Raw genomic sequence first — 25142 nt, forward strand, 5'->3', positions numbered from 1 at the left:
CCCCAGCCTGCCCGAGCCAGCCTCACAGGGAAGCAGGCCCCAGCCTGCCCTGAGCCAGCCTCACAGAGAAGCAGGCCCCAGCCTGCCCTGAGCCAGCCTCACAGGGAAGCAGGCCCCAGCCTGCCCTGAGCCAGCCTCACAGGGAAGCAGGCTCCAGCCTGCCCTGAGCCAGCCTCACAGGGAAGCAGGCCCCAGCCTGCCCTGAGCCAGCCTCACAGAGAAGCAGGCCCCAGCCTGCCCTGAGCATTTTTCTAGCCTCACCTGTAATGATTTTATTTTAAAAATCTATTGAGAAAATGACTACAATTAGAGATAAAATCTCCAAGAATCCATCTGCTATGCCACAAACCCTACGGGATTATGAGGAGACCACAGCTATTCTGGATTGTTTTAACACCCCTGATTTATGATGACATGGTTGAACTTATGATGCACTCCAATCAATCAATCAAATTATTATTTATAAAGCCTTACGTCAGCTGTTGTCACAAAGTGCTGTACAGAAACCCAGCCTAAAACCCCAAACAGCAATCAATGCAGGTGTAGAAGCACGGTGGCTAGGAAAAACTCCCTAGAAAGTCCAGAACCTAGGAAGAAACCTAGAGAGGAACCATGCTACGAGGGGTGGCCAGTCCTCTTCTGGCTGTGCCGGGTGGAGATTATAACAGAACATGGCCAAGATGTTCAAATGTTCATAAATGACCAGCATGGTCAAATAATAATAATCACAGTGGTTGTCGAGGGTGCAACAGGTCAGCACCTCAGGAGTAAATTTCAGTTTTCATAGCCGATCATTCAGAGTATCTCTACCGCTCCTGCTGTCTCTAGAGAGTTGAAAACAGCAGGTCTGGGACAGGTAGCACGTCCGGTGAACAGGTCAGGGTTCCATAGCCGCAGGCAGAACAGTTGAAACTGGAGCAGCAGCACGACCAGGTGGACTGGGGTCAGCAAGGAGTCATCAGGCCAGGTAGTCCTAAGGCATGGTCCTAGGGCTCAGGTCCTCTGAGAGAGAGAAAGAAAGAAAGAGAAAAACAAAGAGGGAAAGGACACCGGATAAGACAGGAGAAATACTCCAGATATATCAGACTGACCCTAGGCCCCCAACACAAACTATTGCAGCATAAATACTGGAGGTTGAGACAGGAGAGGTCGGGAGACACTGTGGCCCCGTCCGATGATACACCCGGACAGGGCCAAACAGGCAGGAAATAACCCAACCCACTTTGCCAATGCACAGCCCCCACAACACTACAGGGATTTCTTCAACCACCAACTTACAAGGCTGAGAATAGCCCAGTAAGATCTCCGCCACGGCACAAACCCAAGGGGGGGAGCCAACCCGGACAGGAAGATCATGTCAGTGACTCAACCCACTCAAGTGACACACCCCTCCTAGGGACAGCATGGAAGAGCACCAGTAAGCCAGTGACTCAGCCCCTGTAATAGGGTTATAGGCAGAGAATCCCAGTGGAGAGGGGAACCGGCCAGACAGAGACAGCAAGGGCGGTTCGTTGCTCCAGTGCTTTTCCGTTCACCTTCACACTCCTGGGCCAAATTACACTTAATCACAGGACCTGTTCCACTTACTGGTGCTTTCCCATGACGTCCCTAGGAGGGGTGCGTTACTTGAGTGGGTTGAGTCACTGACGTGATCTTCCTGTCCGGGTTGGATTATGGAACCCTGACCTGTTCACCGGACGTGCTACCTGTCCCAGACCTGCTGTTTTCAACTCTCTAGAGACAGCAGGAGCGTTAGAGATACTCTGTTGCACCCTCAACAACCACTGTGACTATTATTTGACCCTGCTGGTCATCTATGAACATTTGAACATCTTGGTCATGTTCTGTTATAATCTCCACCTGGCACAGCCAGAAGAGGACTGGCCACCCCTCATAGCCTGGTTCCTCTCTAGGTTTCTTCCTAGCTTCTGGCCTTTCTAGGGAGTTTTTCCGAGTCACCAAGCTTCTACACCTGCATTGCTTGCTGTTTCTTGTTTTAGACTGGGTTTCTGTACAGTACTTTGTGACAACAACTGATGTAAGAAGGGCTTTATAAGTACATTTGATTGATTGATTGACAGCCAAAGAACCATTTTTTCTAATGGTGTAGTGTGACTGTTAAAATCATGCTGCAGGGCCATTCTGTGTGTTTGAGAGATATTGAATTCCTTTTTATTACAAAACACAAGATATTTAGGATGCAGAGCCAGCACAATAAGACAGGTTTTACAATGATCAAATCCAACATTAAATCTTTACTTCAGAGTAGGGGAGATGCTAAACTGGAAATTGTCCCAAACCAAATATAGGTAATGTGTGTGAATGTAACTGCTTTGGTGTCAGTGAGTGTGTGTATACATTATATTTTGTCTTTATGAATACATGTCTTTGTTTGTTTGTTTGTATTTTATTCTGTTTGTATGAGAGTGCAGTATTCTCTAGCTCTTCCTCAAGGCAGAGGAGGCAGTAGGTGGAATTCTGGGGAGGCGAAGCACTGTAACGTTCAAGTAATCCATTTCCCCGTTCTCCTCCTCCTCCTCCTCCTCCTCACTGTTACTCCTCTGTGGTGGGGGAGCATGGGCCTGGCTTTTCTGGAGGATGGAAGGGGGTTTTTGTGGAAGCCCCCCTGGATGAACTGCCACATGAACAGGGTCCTGCACGGGTCTTCTACACCTCTGTGAATATGGGAACGTTCCATTAAACACTTTGGAGAGAAACGGGGTTAAATAGCAGCTTGACGTCACAACATGTATATCAATCGCAGCCACCAAGCTACACTGCAGTTCCGATTATAGCCACCTAAGGGCATTAGAGAATTTCATCTCTAGCCCTCTCTCAGAACCATTGAAATAACTATGAAGTGAGAGAGGTGTTATGGGTAGATGTGTGAGTCTCACCTGACAGAGCAACAGTGCTGTTATGGTCCCTCCCAGCACCAGCACTCCCAGAATCCCACTCGCAATGGACACAATCATTATGAGAGGAGATTCACTGAAGGCTGACAAAACAGGAGGGAACTAGTTAGAAATGTCTTATCTTTTCTACATCCTTGCTCAGATTATTACAATAGCTGACGTATAGGTTAGTGTGACAGTTCAGAAAGGAAGCACGCGCATGGTTGTTGTGGGTGTCATCTTGGTGACTAGGTACTTCTATGGCAGAACAACTTGGTGTAGAAGGGAAATATGTGAGGTACATGTTAGCCTGGTTTGGAGTTGGTGAAGGTGGGCAGTACCTGTTTGTGGGTCCTCAGTCAGATACAAAAAAAGGTGACATTTCAAAGACCCAAGTGGGAAGGTTGTGAGAGAACAGCAGTACGGCCCAGCGTCATTCCTCTGTGTCCCTAGTAACGTGAATCCACGCATCGTCACCGCAGAGACACGGTCGATATAGTCCTGCTCCACGACAACTGGGTTGTTTGTGTTCGAAACCAGAATCCTACGGCCATCACACCCTCCAATCCTCCACTCAACCTGGGACACATTCCCGTCTCCAGACGGCTCACAGGACAGAGTCACAGGATGACCAATCTTTGCTGTGATGTTACCAGAAGTTCTCACCCTGCTGTCTGCAAAACAACCTGGAGGGGATGGGGGGTCTTATTTTGGGATGATCTTACATCATCATGAAAACATTGGCACACGTTTCTTAACTTTGTTCTCTATAATTATGTAAAATGAGAGATACAGTGCATTTGGAAAGTATTGAACCCCTTCCCCTTTTCACATTTTGTTACGTTACATTCTTAAATGGATCAAATAAAAAAACATTAATCGACACACAATACCTCATAATGACAAAGTGAAAACATGTATTTAGACATTTTTCCAATTGTATTAAATATAAAAACAGATACTTTATGTTTCCATTGATCATTGTTTATGTGTCTTCAACTTGACTGGAGTCCATCTATGGTAAATTAAATTGATGGACATGATTTGGAAAGGCACACACCTTCTATATAAGTTGACAGTGCATGTCAGAAAAAAGACCAGGCTACGAGGTCGAAGAAATTGTCCGTAGAGCTCCAAGACGGAATTGTGTCAAGGCACAGATCTGGGGAAGGGTAGCAAAATTTCTGTAGCATTGAAGTTCCCCTACAACACAGTGGCCTCCATCATTCTTAAATGGAAACCTGCTCCATTGCACTCAGGACCTCAGACTGGGGTGAATGTTCACCTTCCAACACGACAATGACCCTAAGCACACAACTTAGTCATACTTTGGAGGCGCACACACCACCCACCGCTTCAGAGTATATTACTCACTAATGTCCAGTCCCTAGATAACAAAGTTGACGAAATCTCCAGAGAGACATCAGTGATTGTAACATACTCTGTTTCACACAAACTTGTCTCTCTCTGGATATGCTGTCAGAGTCGGTACAGCCACCGAGATTCTCAGTGCATCGCGCCGACAGGAATAAACATCTCTCTGGGGAGAAGAAGGGTGGGGGTGTATGTTTCATGATTAACGACTCATGGTGTAATTGTAACAACATACAGGAACTCAAGCCATTTTGTTCACGTGAACTATAATTCCTCACAATCAAATGCCAACTGTATTATCACCCAAGAGAATTCTCTTCGGTTATTGTCACAGCCGTGTATATCCACCCTCAAGCCGATACCACAATGGCCCTCATGTAACTTCACAGGACTTAATGCAAACTGGAAACCATATATCCTGAGGCTGCATTTATTTTAGCTGGAAATTTAAAAAAAGTACATTTGAGAAAAAGGCTATCTAAATTCTATCAGCATATCGACTGTAGCACTCGGCTGGAAAAACACTGGACCATTGATACTATAACTTCCAAGATGCATACAAGGCCCTTCCCACCCTCATTTCGGCAAATCTGACCACAACTCCATTTTGCTCCTCCCTTCCTATAGGCAGAAACTCAAACAGGAAGTACCCGTGCTAAGGACTATTCAAAGCTGGTCTGACCAATCGGAATCCACGTTTCAAGATCATTTTGATCACGAGGACTGGGATATGTTCCAGGTAGCCTCAGAGAATAATATTGACGGATACGCTGATTCGGGGATTGAGTTTATAAGGAAGTGTATAAGAGATTTAGTACCCACTGTGATTATTAAAACCTATCCTAACAAGAAACCATGGATAAATGGCAGCATTCGCGCAAAACTCAAAGCACGTAGCACTGTTTTTAACCATGTCTACTGGGAATATGGCAGAATACAAACAGAGTAGTCATTCCCTCTGCAAGGCAATCAAACAAGCAAAATGTCAGTATAGAGACAAAACGGAGTCGCAATTCAACGGCTCAGACACAAGATGTATGTGGCAGGGTCTACAGACAATCACAGACTACAAAAGGAAAACCAGCCACGTCGCGGACACTGACGTCTTGCTTCCAAACAAACTAAACACCTTCTTTGCCCACTTTGAGGATAATACAGTGCCATCGTCACGGCCCGCTACCAAGGACTGTGGGCTCTCCTTCTCCGTGTCCAACGTGAGTAAGACATTTAAACATGTTAAACCTCGCAAGGCTGCCGGCCCTAGATGGCATCCCAAGCCGTGTCCTCAGAGCATGCTCAGACCAGCTGGCTGGTGTGTTTACGGACATATTCAATCTATCCCTATCCCAGTCTGCTGTCCTCACATGCTTCAAGATGGCCACCATTGTTCCTGTACCCAAGAATGCAAAGGTAACTGAACTAAATGACTATTGCCCCGTAGCAGTCACTTCTGTCATCATGAAGTGCTTTGAGAGACTAGTCAAGGATCATATCACCTCCACCTTTCCTGTCACCCTAGACTCGCTTCAATTTGCTTACCGCCCCAATAGGTCCACAGACATTGCAATCGCCATCATACTGCACACTATCCTATCCCATCTGGACAAGAGGAATACCGATGTAAGAATGCTGTTCATTGACTATAGCTCAGCATTCAACACCATAGTACACTCCAAGCTCATCATTAAGCTTGAGGCCCTGGGTCTCAATCCCACCATGTACAACTGGGTTCTGATCTTCCTGACGGTCTGCCCCCAGGTGGTGAAGGTAGAAAACAACATCTCCACTTCGCTGATACTCAACATTGGGGCCCCACAAGGGTGCGTGCTCAGCCCCCTCCTGTACTCCCTGTTCACCCATGACTGCGTGGCCATTCACGCCTCCAATTCAATCATCAAGTTGGTAGGCTTAATTAATTATCAACAACAACGAGACAGCCTACAGTGAGGTGGTGAGGGCACTCGGAATGTGGTGTCAGGAAAATAACCTCCCATTCAACTTCAACAAAACAAAGGAGATGATCGTGAACTTCAGGAAACAGCAGAGGGAGCACCCCCATATCCACATCGATGGGCAAAGAGTGGAGAAAGTGGAAAGTTTTAAGTTCGTACATATCACTGACAAACTGAAAACGTCCACCCACACAGACAGTGCGGTGAAGAAAGTGCAACAGCGACTCTTCAACCTCAGAAAGCTGGAAAAATGTCACCTAAAACACTCACAAACTTTTACAGATGCACAATTGAGAGCATCCTGTCAGAAATCCTGAAATCCTTTCCTGTTGGAAATCCACAACCGCAGGGCTCTCCAGAGGGTGGTGGGTCTGCACAACGCATCCCTGGGGGCAAACTACCTGCCTTCCAAGACACCTACAGCACCCGATGTCACTGGAAGGCCAAAAAGATCAAGGACAACAAACCAACCGAGTCACTGCCCGTTCACCCAGCTACCATCCAGAAGGTGAGGTCAGCACCATAGCTGGGACCTAGAGACTGAAAAACAGCTTCTACAGTTGATGTCGGAGGTTTACATACACCTTAGCTAAATACATTTAAACTCAGTTTTTCGCAATTCCTGACATTTAATCCTTGTAGAAATTCCCTGTCTTAGGTCAGTTAGGATCACCACTTTATTTTAAGAATGTGAAATGTCAGAATTATAGTAGAGAGAATGATTTATTTAAACTTTTATTTCTTTCATCACATTCCCAGTGGGTCAGAAGTTTACATACACTAAATTAGTATTTGTTAGCATTGCCTATAAATTGTTTAACTTGGGTCAAACGTTTAGGGTAGCCTTCCACAAGCTTCCCACAATAAGTTGGGTGAATTTTGGCCCATTCCTCCTGACAGAGCTGGTGTAACTGAGTCAGGTTTGTAGGCCTCCTTGCTCGCACACACTTTTTCAGTTTTGCCCACAAATGTTCTATGGGATTGAGGTCAGGGCTTTGTGTTGGCCTCTCCAATGCCTTGACTTTGTTGTCTGTAAGCCATTTTGCCACAAATTTGGAAGAATGCTTGGGGTCATTGTCCATTTGGAAGACCCATTTGCAACCAAGCTTCCTGACTGAGGTCTTGAGATGTTGATTCAATATATCCACATCATCTTCATCCTCATGATTCCATCTATTTTGTGAAGTGCACCAGTCCCCCCTGCAGCAATGCACCCACACAACATGATGCTTCCACCCCCATGCTTCACGGTTGGGATGGTGTTCTTCAGCTTGCAAGCATCTCCATTTTTTTTTTTTATGGCCAAACAGTTCTATTTTTGTTTCATCAGACCAGAGAACATTTCTCCAAAAAGTACGATATTCGTCCCCATGTGCAGTTGCAAACCGTAGTCTGGCTTTTTTAATGGCGGTTTAGGAGCAGTGGCTTCTTCCTTGCTGAGTGACCTTTCAGGTTATGTTGATATAGGACTCGTTTTACTGTTGATATAGGTACTTTTGTACCTGTTTCCTCCATCATCTTCACAAGGTGGCACAGGTGGGGCGGCGGGGTAGCCTAGTGGTTAGAGCATTGGACTATTAACCGGAAGGTTGCAAGTTCAAACCCCCGAGCTGACAAGGTACAGTTCTGCCCATGAACAGGCAGTTAACCAAATGTTCCTAGGCTGTCATTGAAAATAAGAATTTGTTATTAACTGACATGCCTAGTTAAATAAAGGTAAAAAATAAATAAAAGAAAAGCTCACTTGCTGTTGTTCTGGGATTGATTTGCACTTCAGGAGACAGAGTGCGTCTCCTTCCTGAGCGGTATGACAGCTGCGTGGTCCATTGTGTTTATACTTGCGTACTATTGTTTGTACAGATGAATGTGGTGCGTTTGGAAATTCATCCCAAGGATGAACCAGACTTGTGGAGGTCTACCATTTCTTTCTGTGGTCTTGGCTGATTTCTTTTCATTTTCCCATGATGTCAAGCAAAGAGGCACTTCGTTTGAAGGTAGGCCTTGAAATACATCCACAGGTACACCTCCAATTGACTCGAATGATGCCAATTAGCCTATCAGAAGCTTCTAAAGCCATGACATAATTTTCTGGAATTTTCCAATTTGTTTAAAGGCACAGTTAACTTAGTGTATGTAAACTTCTGACCCACCGGAATTGTGATACAGTGAATTATAAGTGAAATAATCTGTCTGTAAACAATTGTTGGAAAAATTACTTGTGTCATGCACAAAGTAGATGTCCTAACCGACTTGCCAAAACTATAGTTTGTTAACAAGAAATTTGTGGAGTGGTTGTAAACGAGTTTTAATGACTCCAACCTAAGTGTATGTAAACTTCCGACTTCAATTGTATATACTATATTCTATACTATCTATTACATCTTAGTGTCACGCCCTGACCTTAGAGAGCCATTTTATTTCTCTATTTGGTGAGGTCAGGGTGTGATGTGGGGTGGGCATTCTATGTTTTGTATTTCTTTGTGTTTGGCCGAGTGTGGTTCCCAATCAGAGGCAGCTGTCTATCGTTGTCTCTGATTGGGAATCATATTTAGGTAGCCTTTTTCCCACCTATGTTGTGGGATCTTCTTTTTGGACAGCTCTGTCTGTGTTTTGTTGCTGGTTCTCATTTAAATAAATATGATGACCACAAATTACGCTGCGCCTTGGTCTCCTTCAAACAACGCACGTTACACTTAGTCTATGCCGCTCTGACATTGCTCATCCATATGTTTATATTCATATATTCTTATTCCATTCCTTTACTTAGATTTGAGTGTTTTAGGTGTTTGTTGTGGAATTGTTAGATATTACTTGTTACATATTGCTGCACAATCGGAACAAGAAGCACAAGTATTTCGCTCACTCGCAATAACATCTGCTAAACATGTGTATGTGACCAATAACATTTGATTTGAAGATAACGTAGGAGTGGCTTTGGGAGAAGTCTCTGAATGTCCCTAGCCAGAGCCCGGACTTGAACACGATCTAACATCTCTGGAGAGACATGAAAATAGCTGTGCAGTGACGCTCCCCATTCAACCTGACAGAGCTTGAGAGGATCTGCAGAGAAACTCCCCAAATACAGGTGTGCCAAGCTTGTCGTGTCATACGCAAGAAGACTTGAGGCTGTAATCAATGCCAAAGATGCTTCAACAAAGTACTGAGTAAAGGGTCTGATTACTTATATAAATGTGATTTTTCCTTTTTTTTTTAAATACATTTTCTAAAATTTCTAAACTGTTTTTGCCTTGTCATTATGGGGTATTGTATGTAGATTGATGAGGGGAAATAAACATTTGAATACATTTTAGAATAAGGCTGTAACGTAACAAAATGAAGGGATCGGCATACTTTCTCAAATAGTATACATTTTTTGTTAAAGTGGAGTATTGAATTTGTCCTATCATTTCAGCTCTGTTCGACAATAGTTTGTTCCTAATTGCTGTACATAATGTTGTTTGTACTATGCAGTGACCTTGTTGATGATCATTTGTGATCTTCCACAGTCTTAGTTGCGTGGTATTCATGATTAATTTACAACAAGTCCTCTTCTATTCTATTCTCTTCTATTCTTTATAGAACTATCACCAATACTAATTAGCTCAAATGTAGGCATATTGGTACACAGAGAGAACCAATCAGAATAGATTTGCCAGGACCTATACTCTATACCTTATCAGAACATTAATGTCTAATAACACATTTATCAACACAGTCTCTCTCCAGTGGGAACGTGGGTCTCTTACCAGAACAGAGGAGCAGGAGGACCAGTGGTGATGAGGACCAGTAGTGGACAAGCAGACACTCTTTAGTACTGACACTCATGATGGGAAATGCAGCAATGTTGGGGGGGATGGAGAACATCTCTGAGCTTTATGAAATGACAGGAAATGACAGATTCAACGCCAGCGAGTGAGAAGGGTCCAACAAGAAACACAGAAGGCACACCAGGAAATACAATCAGTGTGTGTGTGTGTGTATCAGTCTGTTTGTGTGTGAGCGAGTGAGTAAGAGAGAGAGCATGTGCATATCTTCAACAGTAGCCAAGTTTGCAATTCAAGTTGAGGTGGATTTTAAACAGTTAAAATATAGAAAATACTGTGTACACTTACTAACGAACTAGTGACAGTTCTACACAGACTCTCATTATGTAGGTTTGTTGCCGTGATGACACAGATGAGGCCTACTGAGCTTCTAGCCACTTCCTTTGAACACAGCAGCCCTGGTCGACTGTTTTTTTTATGCCCCACTAATACACATTGTCTCCCACTCTTAGCCGTTAGATAAGATATGCTTTATTGGCTTGACAAACAAACAAGATACAAAGGAAGACGAGTCTTAGTCTTATACAAGTAAAAGGATAGTTGAAATATAAGTAATGTAATGTACATTAAAACTTAACAATAATAGCACTTCAACTACAAAGAGCGTGCGTGTGCGTGGGTGAGAGGATGTCACGTCTGGCAGACCTTGTACATCTTTCCTCCCTTTGAAGAAATCTTATGGTCAGGTGCATTCTGTCAATAAGTAGTCCACAGTTTCTTAAACATGTTCTCTAACTCACGTCTTTCTATGAATCTATTGCTATTTAGTCTCCCATAGTTACGAATCTTTACATCATTTTGGAAAAGATAGAGACAGCAAAATCAAACGTTAAACGTTAAAACGTATCCTATTAGTCAGAGAAACCCTTTATATATTTACTAGTATTATTAAGTGTCTCAGATCCATGACAACTTGGAGGATCATGGTTATTTTCTCTACCTGGAGTGTTTGGAATGTAGAGGTATATAACAATTCAAAATTAACACCTCTGTGTTGTAATACCTAGAGATCCAGAGCAGCTCACAGTCCCTAAAGCCACACAGTTGAAACCCAGCAATGTTGACCTGCTTAGGCAGTGGCATGGTGTTAAGCCAAGGCTAAACCAAGTCAGTGAGGACGGAGGATGGTCTATCGACAGGCTCTCTCATTGCCAGGAATTCAGCCCAGTTCTGGCAGAAGCCACGTGAGTAGACCCCTGTGTCGACAACGAGGCCACACGGACGACTCTGGCCATTTTTTCTCCGCAGTGCAAGTTGTGCTTCCCGTTCTGTCACATTGTAGCTGATATTGATAAGTTGCAGCACCAGCAGGTTTAGCAGGCCTGCTGTGACAATACTGCTGTACCAGGCACAGGTGAAGCACAGGGCTGAGCTGGAAAAACATCAGCATGAGCAAAGTTACACTTAGAAATCAGCATGACGCTTTATCTTTCAGTTCTATTTCAGTTGGTTTTAGTTACCTGATTCTTTAAGTAAATCTTCTTGTACTTTAATTTAAATAACTCAAAACATTTGGTAACTACCTGGTGCCAAATAGCAGGCAATATAGTGGTGCTTGTCTCAATGAATCCTAAATACACCAAAAGTAATTATTAGATAATTACTATGTAATTACAATTGTCATTTTGTAATACGTTTTCGTGTGTGTATATTTTAAGCAAATACCAAATACCGTAGTGTACCTGTACTGACTGTAGACACCAGGGCAGTAGAGTAGGGCGGTAAGCAGGTTCTGTTGGGGACACACACTGCGCAGCACCAGACTGACCCCATGCAGAGAGGTCAACAGAAAGAGGAGCAGGGTCAGCAGGAAGCTGCGATGATTAGCCTGGCCCACACAGCTGTTAATCCTGCCTCACAGAGACACAGACACACACAGACACACATCCTCAGTTCAAATGACCAACTTCTGCTGTGTTTGCATGTGAGAGTACAATTAGCATGAATGTGAGAGAATGTGACTACGTGTTCTAAACGTGTCTGGTTGTGTTGGTGCGTCTATCTAAATGCCATAGATAACAGATTGTCCTGGTTTGAGGTCGCCTCACCCTGCTGAAGGGTGAACCCCTGTGGGCCCTACACATGTCTGTACAGCCTGGTTTGCTTTGGTGACGTCTTCTTGGCCTGACAGTACAACACTTAGTGAGATCATGATTTTGTGTTGAAGAGAAGTGTTGAGCGAATATCATTGTGGGGATTCTGAGAGATTAAAATATTGCATCTGTAACGGATGTGAAATGGCTAGCTAGTTAGCGGTGTTCGCGCTAAATAGCGTTTCAATCGGTGATGTCACTTGCTCTGAGACCTTGAAGTAGTAGTTCCCCTTGCTCTGGAAGGGCCGTGGCTTTTGTGGAGCGATGGGTAACGATGCTTCGTGGGTGACTGTTGTTGATGTGTGCAGAGGGTCCCTGGTTCGCGCCCGGGTATGGGCGAGGGGACGGTCAAAAGTTATACATGTGTATATAGCAGGGAAGTAGAGTCAGACGTGATAACGCTGTGGTTATCTGAGTGTTGCAGAAAGGTATTTCTGTCAGCCTGTTGTTGAACAAATAACTAAATTACTGATCCTCCACAACAGACAAAGGTGTTTAATGAAACTCACCAGATACAGTGGTGGTCCAGGCGCTGGACACAGCCTCCACAGATCCGGCAATGTCCAGCCCGAGGGGGGCGCACCACTTTGCACAGAGGACACCTGTCCCCCTTCGCTGTCAGGGACTGTGTCTGCTGTCCCACTGGTCTGGCTGGGGGGGCAGGCAACACCGACTGGTCCACTCCATTCTGAGAGGCAGAGTCTTTGTCAGGCAGTTGGCAATGATTGGTGCTGGTGCTGTGTGTGTCAGCCAGGGAAGGCTGCACGAAGCCTGGCCCCCTCTTGGTGCGCACAAGAGAGATAAGAGTAAGAACCACACCCGTTGTCACGGTCACCAGCTGCAGATGAGTTACGTCCCCACGAGGTAGGATCTCTGTGATGAAGAGGAAGTACATGTAGGCTAGGGAGAAGAGCGCCAGGCTGAGGAAAAAGAGGGTGCGGCCCTTCTTCCGGTGTGTGGCGTAGTAGTACCACAGCACCAGGCCAGGCAGGGCTGTCAGAATGACCAGGCCCAGCAGGAAGTGCAGGGCTGCCAGCCGCAGTAGCATGGGAAGCAGCACTAAAGCTGGGACCATGGAGATCTCCACCCGCCTGTCCCCTGATAACAGTCTCAACCTCAGCCGGTCCATCACTGCACCAAACACAGGCAACGCACAGTCAGGTTTCTGAGGCTCACCCTTCAGCCACCTGGAAAATACATGAGGGCAGGGACAACAGAGAGGAAACACAGAGAGGACAGTGGGTTAGACCAAGTGCTTAACTTGGGTAGGAGCTCACCGGAGCTGAATACTGGCACCTCAAATGTTCTACTGCAAGAGCTCCTGTTCCTTTTATAGAATATTAGCTTAAAAGTATTGTGGAGATCATGAACCTAAATATAAACAGTACCAGCACCAAAAATGAATACTGGCAAATATTTCAGTCCAAGTCAAACACTGGTAAGACGTGAACTTGGACTGCTGAGTCTTGCCATGATCCTCCTTCCCATTCCACCCACCTCACCTGCTGCAAGCTTCATCCAGGTCGTCACAGTCACAGAAGCATCCATGTGGGTCCAAATCACATTCAAAACAGCACATGGCATCATCTGGCTCTGGAGGCTTAAACTTCTCCCATTTCATTCTGGCTGTTCACAGATCCACTTGAAGGTCCTGTGCAAAAGAACAGCAACAGTAGAGAGACACAGTCAAACCACATGATAACTATAATTAACAAAAATATAAACACAACATGTAAAGTGTTGTGCCATGTTTTATGAACTGAAATAAAATATCACAGAATTTTTCCATATGCACAAAAAAAAGCTTATTTCTCTCAATTGATGTGCACAAATGTGTTTACATCCGTGTCAGTGAACATTTCTCCTTTCCCAAGATAATCCATTCACCTGACAGGTGTGGCATATCAAGAACCTGATTAAATAGCATGATCATTACACAGCTGCACCTTGTGCTGGGGACAATAGAAGGCCACTCTAAAATGTGCAGTTTTGTCACACAACAAAATGCCACAGAGGTCTCAAGGTTTGAGGGAGCGTGCAATTGGCATGCTGACTGCAGAAATGTCCACCAGAGATGTTGCTAGAGAATTTAATGTTAATTCCTCTACCATAAACTGCCTCCAACATAATTTTAGAGAATTTGGCAGTACGTCCAACTGGCCTCACAACCTCAGACCACGTATAACCACACCAGCCCGGGACCTCCACATCCCGCTTCATCATCTGCAGGATCGTCTGAGACCAGCCATCCAACAGCTGATGAAACTGATGAGTATTTCTGTCTGTAATAAATCCTTTTGTGGGGGAAAAACTAATTCTGATTGGCAGGGCCTGGCTCCCCAGTGGGTGGGCCTATGCCCAGTCATGTGAAATCCATAGATTAGGGTCTATTGAATTTAATTCAATTGACTGATTTCCTTATATGAACTGTAACTCTGTTAAATCATGGAAATTGGTTGCATGTTGCATTTACATTTTTGTTCAGTATATACACTGCTCAAAAAAATAAATGGAACACTAAAATAACACTGAATGAATTAAATATTCTTAACAAATACTTTTTTCTTTACATAGTTGAATGTGCTGACAACAAAATCACACAAAAATTATCAATGGAAATCAAATTTATCAGCCCATGGAGGTCTGGATTTGGAGTCACACTCTAAATTAAAGTGGAAAACCACACTACAGGCTGATCCAACTTTGTAATGTCCTTAAAACAAGTCTAAATTAGGCTCAGTAGTGTGTGTGGCCTCCACGTGCCTGTATGACCTCCCTACAACGCCTGGGCATGCTCCTGATGAGGTGGCGGATGGTCTCCTGAGGGATCTCCTCCCAGACCTGGACTAAAGCATCCACCAACTCCTGGACAGTCTGTGGTGCAACGTGGCGTTGGTGGATGGAGCGAGACATGATGTCCCAGATGTGCTCAATTTGATTCAGGTCTGGGGAATGGGCGGGCCAGTCCATAGCATCAATGCCTTCCTCTTGCAGGAACTGCTGACACACTCCAGCCACATGAGGTCTAGCATTGTCTTGCATTAGGAGGAACCCAGGGCCAACCGCACCAGCATATGGTCTCACAAGGGGTCTGAGGATCTCATCTCGGTACCTAATGGCAGTCAGGCTACCTCTGGCGAGCACATGGAGGGCTGTGCGGCCCCCCAAAGAAATGCCACCCCACACCATGACTGACCCACCGCCAAACCGGTCATGCTGGAGGATGTTGCAGGTAGCAGCACGTTCTCCACGGCGTCTCCAAACTCTGTTACGTCTGTCACATGCTCAGTGTGAACCTGCTTTCATCTGTGAAGAGCACAGGGCGCCAGTGGCGAATTTGCCAATCTTGGTGTTCTCTGGCAAATGCCAAACGTCCTGCACGGTGTTGGGCTGTAAGCACAACCCCCACCTGTGGACGTCGGGCCCTCATACCACCCTCATGGAGTCTGTTTCTGACCGTTTGAGCAGACACATGCACATTTGTGGCCTGCTGGAGGTCATTTTGCAGGGCTCTGGCAGTGCTCCTCCTGCTCCTCCTTGCACAAAGGCAGAGGTAGCAGTCCTGCTGCTGGGTTGTTGCCCTCCTACGGCCTCCTCCACGTCTCCTGATGTACTGGCCTGTCTCCTGGTAGCGCCTCCATGCTCTGGACACTACGCTGACAGACACAGCAAACCTTCTTGCCACAGCTCGCATTAATGTTCCATCCTGGATGAGCTGAACTACCTGAGCCACTTGTGTGGGTTGCAGACTCCGTCTCATGCTACCACTAGTGTGAAACCACCGCCAGCATTCAAAAGTGACCAAAACTTCAGATGAAGCAGATGCTAAACTACAGGACTGTTTTGCTATCACAGACTAGAACATGTTCCGGGATTCTTCAGATGACATTGAGGAGTACACCACATCAGTCACTGGCTTTATCAATAAGTGCATCAAAGGACGTCGTCCCCACACTGTACGTACATACCCCAACCAGGAGCCATGGATTACAGGCAACATTCGCACTGAGCTAAAGGGTAGAGCTGCCGCTTTCAAGGAGCGGGACTCTAACCCGGAAGCTTACAAGAAATCCTGCTATGCCCTGCGGCAAACCATCAAACAGGCAAAGCGTCAATACAGGGCTAAGATTGAATCATACTACACCGGCTCCGATGCTCGTCTTATGTGGCAGGGCTTGCAAACTATTACAGACTAAAAAGGGAAGCACAGCCGTGAGCTGCCCAGTGACACGAGCCTACCAGATGAGCTAAATCACTTCTATGCTCGCTTCGAGGCAAGCTACACTGAGGCATGCTTTCAACATGTTTCAAGCAGACCACCATAGTCCCTGTGCCCAAGAACACAAAGGCAACCTGCCTAAATGACTACAGACCCGTAGCACTCACGTCCGTAGCCATGAAGTGCGTTGAAAGGTTGGTAATGGCTCACATCAACACCATTATCCAGAAACCCTAGACCCACTCCAATTTGCATTACCGCCCAAACAGATCCACAGATGATGTAATCTCTATTGCACTCCACACTGCCCTTTCCCACCTGGACAAAAGGAACACTTATGTGAGAATGCTATTCATTGACTACAGCTCAGCGTTCAACACCATAGTATCCTCAAAGCTCATCACTAAGCTAAGGATCGTGGGACTAAACACCTCCCTCTGTAACTGGATCCTGGACTTCCTGACGGGCCGCCCCCAGGTGGTGAGGGTAGGTAGCAACACATCTGCCACGCTGATCCTCAACACTGGAGCTCCCCAGGGATGCGTGCTCAGTCCCCTCCTGTACTCCCTGTTCACCCACGACTGCATGGCCGGGCACGACTCCAACATCGTTAAGTTTGCAGACGACACAACAGTGGTAGGCCTGATCAACGACGAGACAGCCTATAGGGAGGAGTTCAGAGACCTGGCCGGGTGGTGCCAGAATAACAACCTATCCCTCAATGTAACCAAGATTAAGGAGATGATTGTGGACTACAGGAAAAGGAGGACCGAGCCCTCATTCTCATCGACGGGGCTGTTGTGGAGTAGGTTGAGAGCCTCAAGTTCCTTGGTGTCCACATCAACAACAAACTAGAATGGTCCAAACACACCAAGACAGTTGTGAAGTGGGCACGACAAAGCCTATTCCCCCTCAGGAAACTAAAAAGATTTGACATGGGTCCTGAGATCCTCAAAATGTTCTACAGCTGCACATCGAGAGCATCCTGACTGGTTGCATCAATGCCTGGTACGGCAATTGCTCGGCCTCTGACCGCAAGGCACTACAGAGGGTAGTGTGTACGGCCCAGTACATCACTGGGGCTAAACTGCCTACCATCCAGGACCTCTACACCAGGCGGTGTCAGAGGAAGGCCCTAAAAATTGTCAAAGACCCTAGCCACCCCAGTCATAGATTGTTCTCTCTACTACCGCATGGCAAGCGGTACCGGAGTGCCAAGTCTAGGACAAAAAGGCCTCTCAACAGTTTTTACCCCCAAGCCATAAGACTCCTGAACAGGTAAACAAATGGCTACCCATACTATTTGCATTGTGTTCCCCCCCCAACCCCTGTTTTTACACTGCTGCTACTCTCTGTTTATCATATATGCATAGTCACTTTAACTATACATTCATGTACAGTGGGGCAAAAAAGTATTTAGTCAGCCACCAATTGTGCAAGTTCTCCCACTTAAAAAGATGAGAGAGGCCTGTAATTTTCATCATCGGTACACTTCAACTATGACAGACAAAATGAGAAAAAAAATCCAGAAAATCACATTGTAGGATCTTTTATTAATATATTTGCAAATTATGGTGGAAAATAAGTATTTGGTCAATACCAAAAGTTTCTCAATATTTGATTATATACCCTTTGTTGGCAATGACAGAGGTCAAACGTTTTCTGTAAGTCTTCACAAGGTTTTCACACACTGTTGCTGGTCTTTTGGCCCATTCCTCCATGCCGATCTCTTCTCCTCCTCAGAGATGTTTTGGGGCTGTTACTGGGCAACACGGACTTTCAACTCCCACCAAAGATTTTCTATGGGGTTGAGATCTGGAGACTGGCTAGGCCACTCCAGGACCTTGAAATGCTTCTTACGAAGCCACTCCTTCGTTGCCCGGGCGGTGTGTTTGGGATCATTGTCATGCTGAAAGACCCAGCCACGTTTCATCTTCAATGCCCTTGCTGATGGAAGGAGGTTTTCACTCAAAATCTCACGATACATGGACCCATTCATTCTTTCCTTTACACAGATCAGTCGTCCTGGTCCCTTTGCAGAAAAACAGCCCCAAAGATGTTTCCACCCCCATGCTTCACAGTAGGTATGGTGTTCTTTGGATGAAACTCAGCATTCTTTGTCCTCCAAACACGACGAGTTGAGTTGTTACCAAAAAGTTATATTTTGGTTTCATCTGACATTCTCCCAATCTTCTTCTGGATCATCCAAATGCTCTCTAGCAAACTTCAGACAGGCCTGGACATGTACTGGCTTAAGCAGGGGGACACTGGCACTGCAGGATTTGAGTCCCTGGCGGCGTAGTGTGTTACTGATGGTAGGCTTTGTTACTTTGATCCCAGCTCTCTGCAAGTCATTCACTAGGTCCCCCCGTGTGGTTCTGGGATTTTTGCTCACCGTTCTTGTGATCATTTTGACCCCACGGGGTGAGATCTTGCGTGGAGCCCCAGATCGAGGGAGATTATCAGTGGTCTTGTCCTAATAATTGCTCCCACAGTTGATTTCTTCAAACCAAGCTGCTTACCTATTGCATATTAAGTCTTCCCAGCCTGGTGCAGGTCTACAGTTTTGTTTCTGGTGTCCTTTGACAGCTCTTTGGTCTTGGCCATAGTGGAGTTTGGAGTGTGACTGTTTGAGGTTGTGGACAGGTGTCTTTTATACTGATAACAAGTTCAAACGGGTGCCATTAATACAGGTAACGAGTGGAGGACAGAGGATCCTCTTAAAGAAGAAGTTACAGGTCTGTGAGAGCCAGAAATCTTGCTTGTTTGTTGGTGACCAAATACTTATTTTCCACCATAATTTGCAAATAAATTCATTACAAATCCTACAATGTGATTTTCTGGATTTTTTTCTCTCATTTTGTCTGTCATAGTTGAAGTGTACATATGATGAATATTACAGGCCTCTCTCATCTTTTTAAGTGGGATAACTTGCACAATTGGTGGCTGACTAAATACTTTTTTGCCCCACTGTACATACTACCTCAATTGGGCTGACCAACCAGTGCTCCCGCACATTGGCTAATCGGGCTATCTACATTGTGTCCCGGCACACACCACCCGCCAACCCCTCTTTTACGCTACTGCTACTCTCTGTTCATCATATATGCATAGTCACTTTAACCATATCTACATGTACATACTACCGCAAACAGCCTGACTAACTGGTGTCTGTATGTAGCGTCGCTACTTTTATAGCCTCGCTACTGTATACAGCCTGTCTTTTTACTGTTGTTTTATTTTACTTACCTATTGTTCACCTAATACCTTTTTTGCACTATTGGTTAGAGCATGTAAGTAAGAATTTCACTGTAAGGTCTACCTACACCTGTTGTAAGCAGTGCACGTGACACAAACTTTGATTTGATTTGAACATCTTAAACTTACATGGTAATATGACCTCTGCCAAGGCCTGAAGTCAATTGTTGCTTCCCACAGTGCATTCGGAAAGTATTCAGACCACCTTGACCCCATGAATTTTGTTACGTTACAGCCTTATTCTAAAATCGATTAAATTGTTTTTTCTCCTCATCAGTCTACACACAATACCCCATAATGACAAAGCAAAAACAGGTTTTTTAGAAATGTGTATTATAAAAAAAACTTCAATATAACATTTCCATACCTCTGTCAGGTTGGATGGGGAGTGTCGCTGCACAGGTCTTTTCAGGTCTCTCCAGAGAAATGTTCAATCGGGTTCATGTCCGGGCTCTGGCTGTGTCACCCAAGGACATTCAGAGCCTTGTCCCAAAGCCACGCCTGCATTGTCATAGCTGCGTGCTTAGGGTCGTTGTCCTGTTGGAAGGGGAACCTTCGCCAAAGTCTAAGGACATGATTGGCGGAGTGCTGCAGAGAAGGTTCTCCCATTTTCACAGAGGAACTCTAGAGCTCTGTCAGAGTGACCATCGGGTTCTTGGTCACCTCCCTGACCTTCTCCACCAATTGCTCAGTCTTGGTGGTTCCAAACTTCTTCCATTTAAGAGTGATGGAGGCCACTGTGTTGTTAGGGACCTTCAATGCTGCAGAAATGTTTTGGTACCCTTCCGAAGATCTGTGCCTCAACACAATCCTGTCTCTTCGAGCTCTTACGGACAATTCCATCAACCCCATGGCTTGGTTTTTGCTCTGACATGCACTGTCAACTGTGGGACCTTACATAGACAGGTGTGTACCTTTCCAAATCATGTCCAATTGATTGAATTTACCACAGACTCCAATCAGGTTGTAGAAACATCTCAAGGATGATCAATGGAAACAGGATGCACCTGAGCTCAATTTCGAGTCTCATAGCGAAGGGTCTGAATACTTATGTAAATAAGGTATTTCTGTTTTTTATTTGTTATACATGTGCAAAAATGTCTCTACCTGTTTTCACTTTGTCATTATGGGGTATTGTGTGTAGATTGATAAGGGATACTTAAAAAAATAAGTCTGTAACTTAACAAACCGTGGAAAAAGTGAAGGGGTCGGAATACTTCCCGAATGAACTGCATACGTAAAGCTAGCTTGCTGCACGGTTGGGGCGTCACCTTTCTCAAATCCGGCCATCAAGGTGTGCAGGACTGATTCAAGGACTGACTGGGGCACCAGATGAGGGGTATATCTGGGTGCCAATAATCAATCAATTAACTAGCAGGGAGAGAAAGACCTTGGAAATATTATTGGACTCTGAGTACTCTCTTAGATGGTTTAATGTATATAATTTTAAAATCTCTTTGTCTTGACCCCCAACAGACAGTTCTTCATCATAATGAAGACATCAAGGTTAAGTTGTCTGAAAGGTCTCCACTACTTGCGCTCAAATCGATTGCAAGTGCACACACACATTTTACTAGTATTACCAACTAGGAATACTATACCATCATCTGCCTCATGAAGTGACATGGGGAGTCAATTAATGGAATCAATTAAAATAGCTTTTGATTTTAACAAGTTTTACAATAAAATTACTTTCCTCTAATATGTCGCTTTTAGAAACAAGGCCGTGATTTCCTTAGGGAAGACCTATCTGGGCCAACTAAACCCCAGTCCCCAAACACGTCAGTCTTACAGTGAGATAGAATGTACTTTGTTGGAGTGACTGCCAGTGTTGGCTTTGTCTTCTGGCATTCTACTTCAAATATAGCCCAGCTCTTCGATAGAGGGTGAATTTAAGTTAAAACTGCAGAAGCAGTCTAAATATTGATTTCAATATTTTCTTCTCATTAAATTAACTTAAAATAACTGTAGGCTATAGTCACAGTTTAACGTGAAAGGCTGAACAAACAATGCAAATGTATTAAACAATTATTAAGTAAATATGTTTCATGTTTCAATCCAATATTCTAAATGAATGGGATATTGCATACCAATAAACAAGGTAGTCAATATTTTTGACCACTTCTGCAGTTTAAACTTGTTCCCAGAGAATTACATCTCATAACGCCTGACTGCTTCAGTAGCCTACATTGTGTAAAATTGCGTGCATCTAGTTTACCTCTGAGAAAAAATGTGCACAGCCTACATTTACCTGGACTGAAGATTTCTTCGGTGTAAGCACCTTTTCCTCGAAGGCTTGGCTAAAGACCCTTTGTTTTAGGAACATCAATAATTGTTTTATTTATCTTATGTTTTTCCTGAAATATATGTCTGATTTTCCACGTCAAACAAAGGATCCGTTTCAATCTGTTTTAGTCTATAGTCCGTTGACACGTCTACACTAGAAAAACTTCAGTCCGAATTTACGTGGCCGCGAATTCCAGGTGGTACCGGGGTATCTGGCAAGCTTTGATAGGTGTGATATCCGTTTCAGTCAAAAACTTTGTATAGTGTAATATCCTGTAATCCAGACGTTTTTTTGTTGCGGTGAGAGCTCGATTAGGTTTTATTCCTCCTCGTGGGAAAGCAACATGTCGGTCATTGTAGAGGAGAAGACTTGATGAGAGGAGTTAGCCAGATTGGTTTGGGTGACCGTGTTGAAATTGGCATGCTTCCCAGTGGCAGCGAGAGCGTGTGGCAGCGTATGGAGGTGGTATGCATGCCGCGTATTCTCAGACAGAAAGTGTCACCACTACGCCTGACTACTTTGGAAGGGGCAACACAATTTAAATAACTCAAATGGTCTATTGCGATACATCATGAGAGGATGAAATACTTTTAAATGTGCTGATGTAAACAGTAGGCTAAAGCTTTGTTGGTCATTAACAAAATGTACTTACTTGTCTGACATGATATCCGACCTCCACTCAGTGCTGTGAATAGCTGAGGCTGATGGTCCTTGCAAAGTCAATGTTCTGCACCTGAGACATTGCATAGTTTATAATATATCAACATCTCCAAAGAAATACATGATATTAGACTATACTGAAATTGCCTTAAATGTCACAATAAGCACAGATGCATAGACCTCACCCCTGATATTACCATCACCCTGCTCTGTGTTATAGGTCAATCACCCTTCTCCAGCCAGTTGTTCCCTTTAATAGCCTTTAAGATTAGTCTGATATTAGTCTGATACCATTTTGTTATTACGGCTGCCAAATTGTTGGCTTGGAAAACTTTAGGTAACTTTAGCCTGGTGGTGCTGCTGCTACATGGACAGTATGTCATGAGTGTCCCTTTCCATGGATGATAACACTGAGGTGTTAAAAAGTCCAACAACAGCCCTGATAATCCACACTGAGTTGACTTGATGTGGGAGACAAGACAGGTGACATAGTCATGCAAGAGGAGAGTGGGAAGATCCGTGGGACAGAGACCCACCCTTCCTCATCATATTTCCTCCAGCCAGCAATATAACCCATCCCCACCCTCACAGAGAAGACTCTGGAGGAGTCAAGTGTATGTGTGATGGGAAGCAGGAATCCAACTCGAAGTGTATCTATGCCCTGGTCATGTATAACTCCAGTTAAATACATTATGTTAATAGGTGGAGTAATACAAAAGCAGTGCTTTCTGATGTAAGGTTATACTGAAAATAAACAAAATGATCATTGAATTTTGACAAATAAAAATGTGCATATTAAGAGGTGACATATTATAGCTCTAACCAAAATGAGGAATCTTAGTAAACCAAGCCCCAATGTGCAGCAAACAACCAAAACAGGCAATTGTCTACTGACAGATAATTGTGAGTGTGACTCACAATGCACACAAACAGTTGAAAAAATAACATTTATGTCATTTGTACTAGTTTACATGGATTCTGATTATAGGGTTATGCAAAAATGTTATTGTGCACAAGTGAATGACATGAAATACATTTTAAAAAGTGTACATATTTAGATTTCTCTATAGATTCCACTTGTAAAAAAATATCAAATTATTACACAATAGGCATGCACACGCACGCACACACACACATTGGGATATCGGTAGACAGCTGAATTTTCACTTTACAGTAATGTCCACTCTGGTGATGCAGTGTAGATGGACTGGATCAATACACAGGATGAAGCTCCCCCTGCCACAGGCCATTGGGTATGGTCCCATTAGTCAAGCTGTAGTCCGGAACCATGCAGCAGTTAAAATGCCTGGCGCACATAAGCTCTGTCAGATACAGACTCTCTAATCTATTTTGGTGGGGTTAATGCAGTCAGTCGCAGACAATAACAAGTGCAACGTCTGACTAGCATGTACAGCTGTTGTCAGCAAAAGTGGAATGAACGAGTGTAGACCACTGGGGGCTGGTGGGAGGAGCTATAGGAGGACAGGATCAGTATAATGGCTGGAATGGAATCAGTGGAACAGAGTCAAATGTGTGGTTTCCATGTGTTTGATACCATTCCATTTATTCCATTCAAGCCATTACAATGACCTTGTCCTGCTATAGCTCTTCCCATTAGCCTCCACTGGTGTGGGCCTATGTGTAAGACCTAATAGAGTTGAGGAGGTTGTTGTAGGGCATCTGCCTGTGTGTGATGACTTGAAGCCACCACTGAGAGTTGTTTTGTTGCTGTCAACCTTTCCTTTGAAATCCCATCATGATATCAAAATGTGAAAATATTCCAAAAAAGGTATTACTTATGCAAAGGATAATAACATGCAGCACATACTCAATGCACATGCACATGCATCACATACTCCAGATGTGTTTTAAGTTCAGTTGTAGAATTTTGACACTGTCAGATATGCTGTGATGTCTTGGCAGTTTGCCTATTCTCCTATTAAATGTCTGTGTAAATCCATGATGTCCTTGTTGTCCTTAGTAGAATGTGTGAACTGTTGTAAGGGCAATATCTGTATAGAGAGAGTGTGTGTGTGTGTGTATTTGGTTGCATGCGTGCGTGTGTGTCTAAACGGTTTCTCTCGTTGACCGGGGGGATTCTCTGGTGCTTCTAACCCCATGCAAGATGCTGCCCATACCGAAGGTCCTGTAACAGACACCACAACAGTGACAGCACTATCAGAGCCTAGCTCTGAGACAAAAAACACTTCACTGTCTTCTGATGTCCGTACTGATGTCCTAGTGGAGGAAGAGGGCCTTGTGGAGGACGACGGCCTTGTGGAGGAGGAGGGCCTCGTAGAGGAGAAGGGCTTTGTGGAGGAGAAGGGCTTTGTGGATGGGGAGGGCTTTGTGGAGGAGAAGGGAGTTGTGGAGGAGGGCGCCTTGTGGAGGAGGAGGGTCTTGTGGAGAAGGGATGACTTGAGGAGGAGGAGGGAGTTGTGGAGGAGGGGGGCCTTCTGGATGAGGATGGCCTCGTGGAGGAGGAGGGAGTTGTGGAGGAGGAGGGCCTTGTGGAGGAGGAGGGAGTTGTGGAAGAGGAGGGAATTGTGGAGGAGGGGGGCCTTGTGAAGGAGAAGGGAGT

At 44.7% G+C, this 25142-nt stretch overlaps 1 protein-coding gene across 2 annotated transcripts; it reads right to left on the minus strand.

Moving 5' to 3' along the window:
* Positions 1–1961: 1961 nt before the first annotated feature.
* Positions 1962–22377, minus strand: LOC115101424 (palmitoyltransferase ZDHHC23-A-like). 2 transcript variants are annotated; one of them, XM_029620899.2, is made up of 8 exons: positions 21866–22366; positions 13640–13788; positions 12647–13324; positions 11727–11894; positions 9967–10091; positions 3236–3580; positions 2898–2998; positions 1962–2675 (listed from the first exon to the last, which is right to left on the minus strand). In XM_029620899.2, the coding sequence occupies exons 2-8, from the start codon at positions 13756–13758 to the stop codon at positions 2439–2441; spliced, it is 1773 nt and encodes a 590-aa protein (XP_029476759.1). In that variant the 5' UTR covers positions 13759–13788; positions 21866–22366; the 3' UTR covers positions 1962–2438. The 2 variants fall into 2 exon arrangements, with proteins under 2 accessions (XP_029476759.1, XP_029476760.1); XM_029620900.2 differs by lacking the exons at positions 1962–2675; positions 2898–2998; positions 3236–3580 and having other exon boundaries at positions 10000–11416; positions 21866–22377.
* Positions 22378–25142: the final 2765 nt, after the last annotated feature.

This window comes from Oncorhynchus nerka, linkage group LG19 (genome assembly GCF_034236695.1).
Source record: "Oncorhynchus nerka isolate Pitt River linkage group LG19, Oner_Uvic_2.0, whole genome shotgun sequence".
Lineage (NCBI taxonomy): Eukaryota > Metazoa > Chordata > Actinopteri > Salmoniformes > Salmonidae > Oncorhynchus > Oncorhynchus nerka.

Bases quoted from the DNA above. Each gene is read 5' to 3' on its own strand.
- LOC115101424 (XM_029620899.2), bottom strand. From the start codon at position 13,758: ATGAAATGGGAGAAGTTTAAGCCTCCAGAGCCAGATGATGCCATGTGC. The intron at 11,895-12,646 runs GTGAGTTTCATT...TCTGTGAGGCAG, and splicing joins CTGGACCACCACTGTATCTG to GATTAACAGCTGTGTGGGCC. The intron at 2,999-3,235 runs GTACTGCCCACC...CTGTTTTGTCAG, and splicing joins GACTGAGGACCCACAAACAG to CCTTCAGTGAATCTCCTCTC.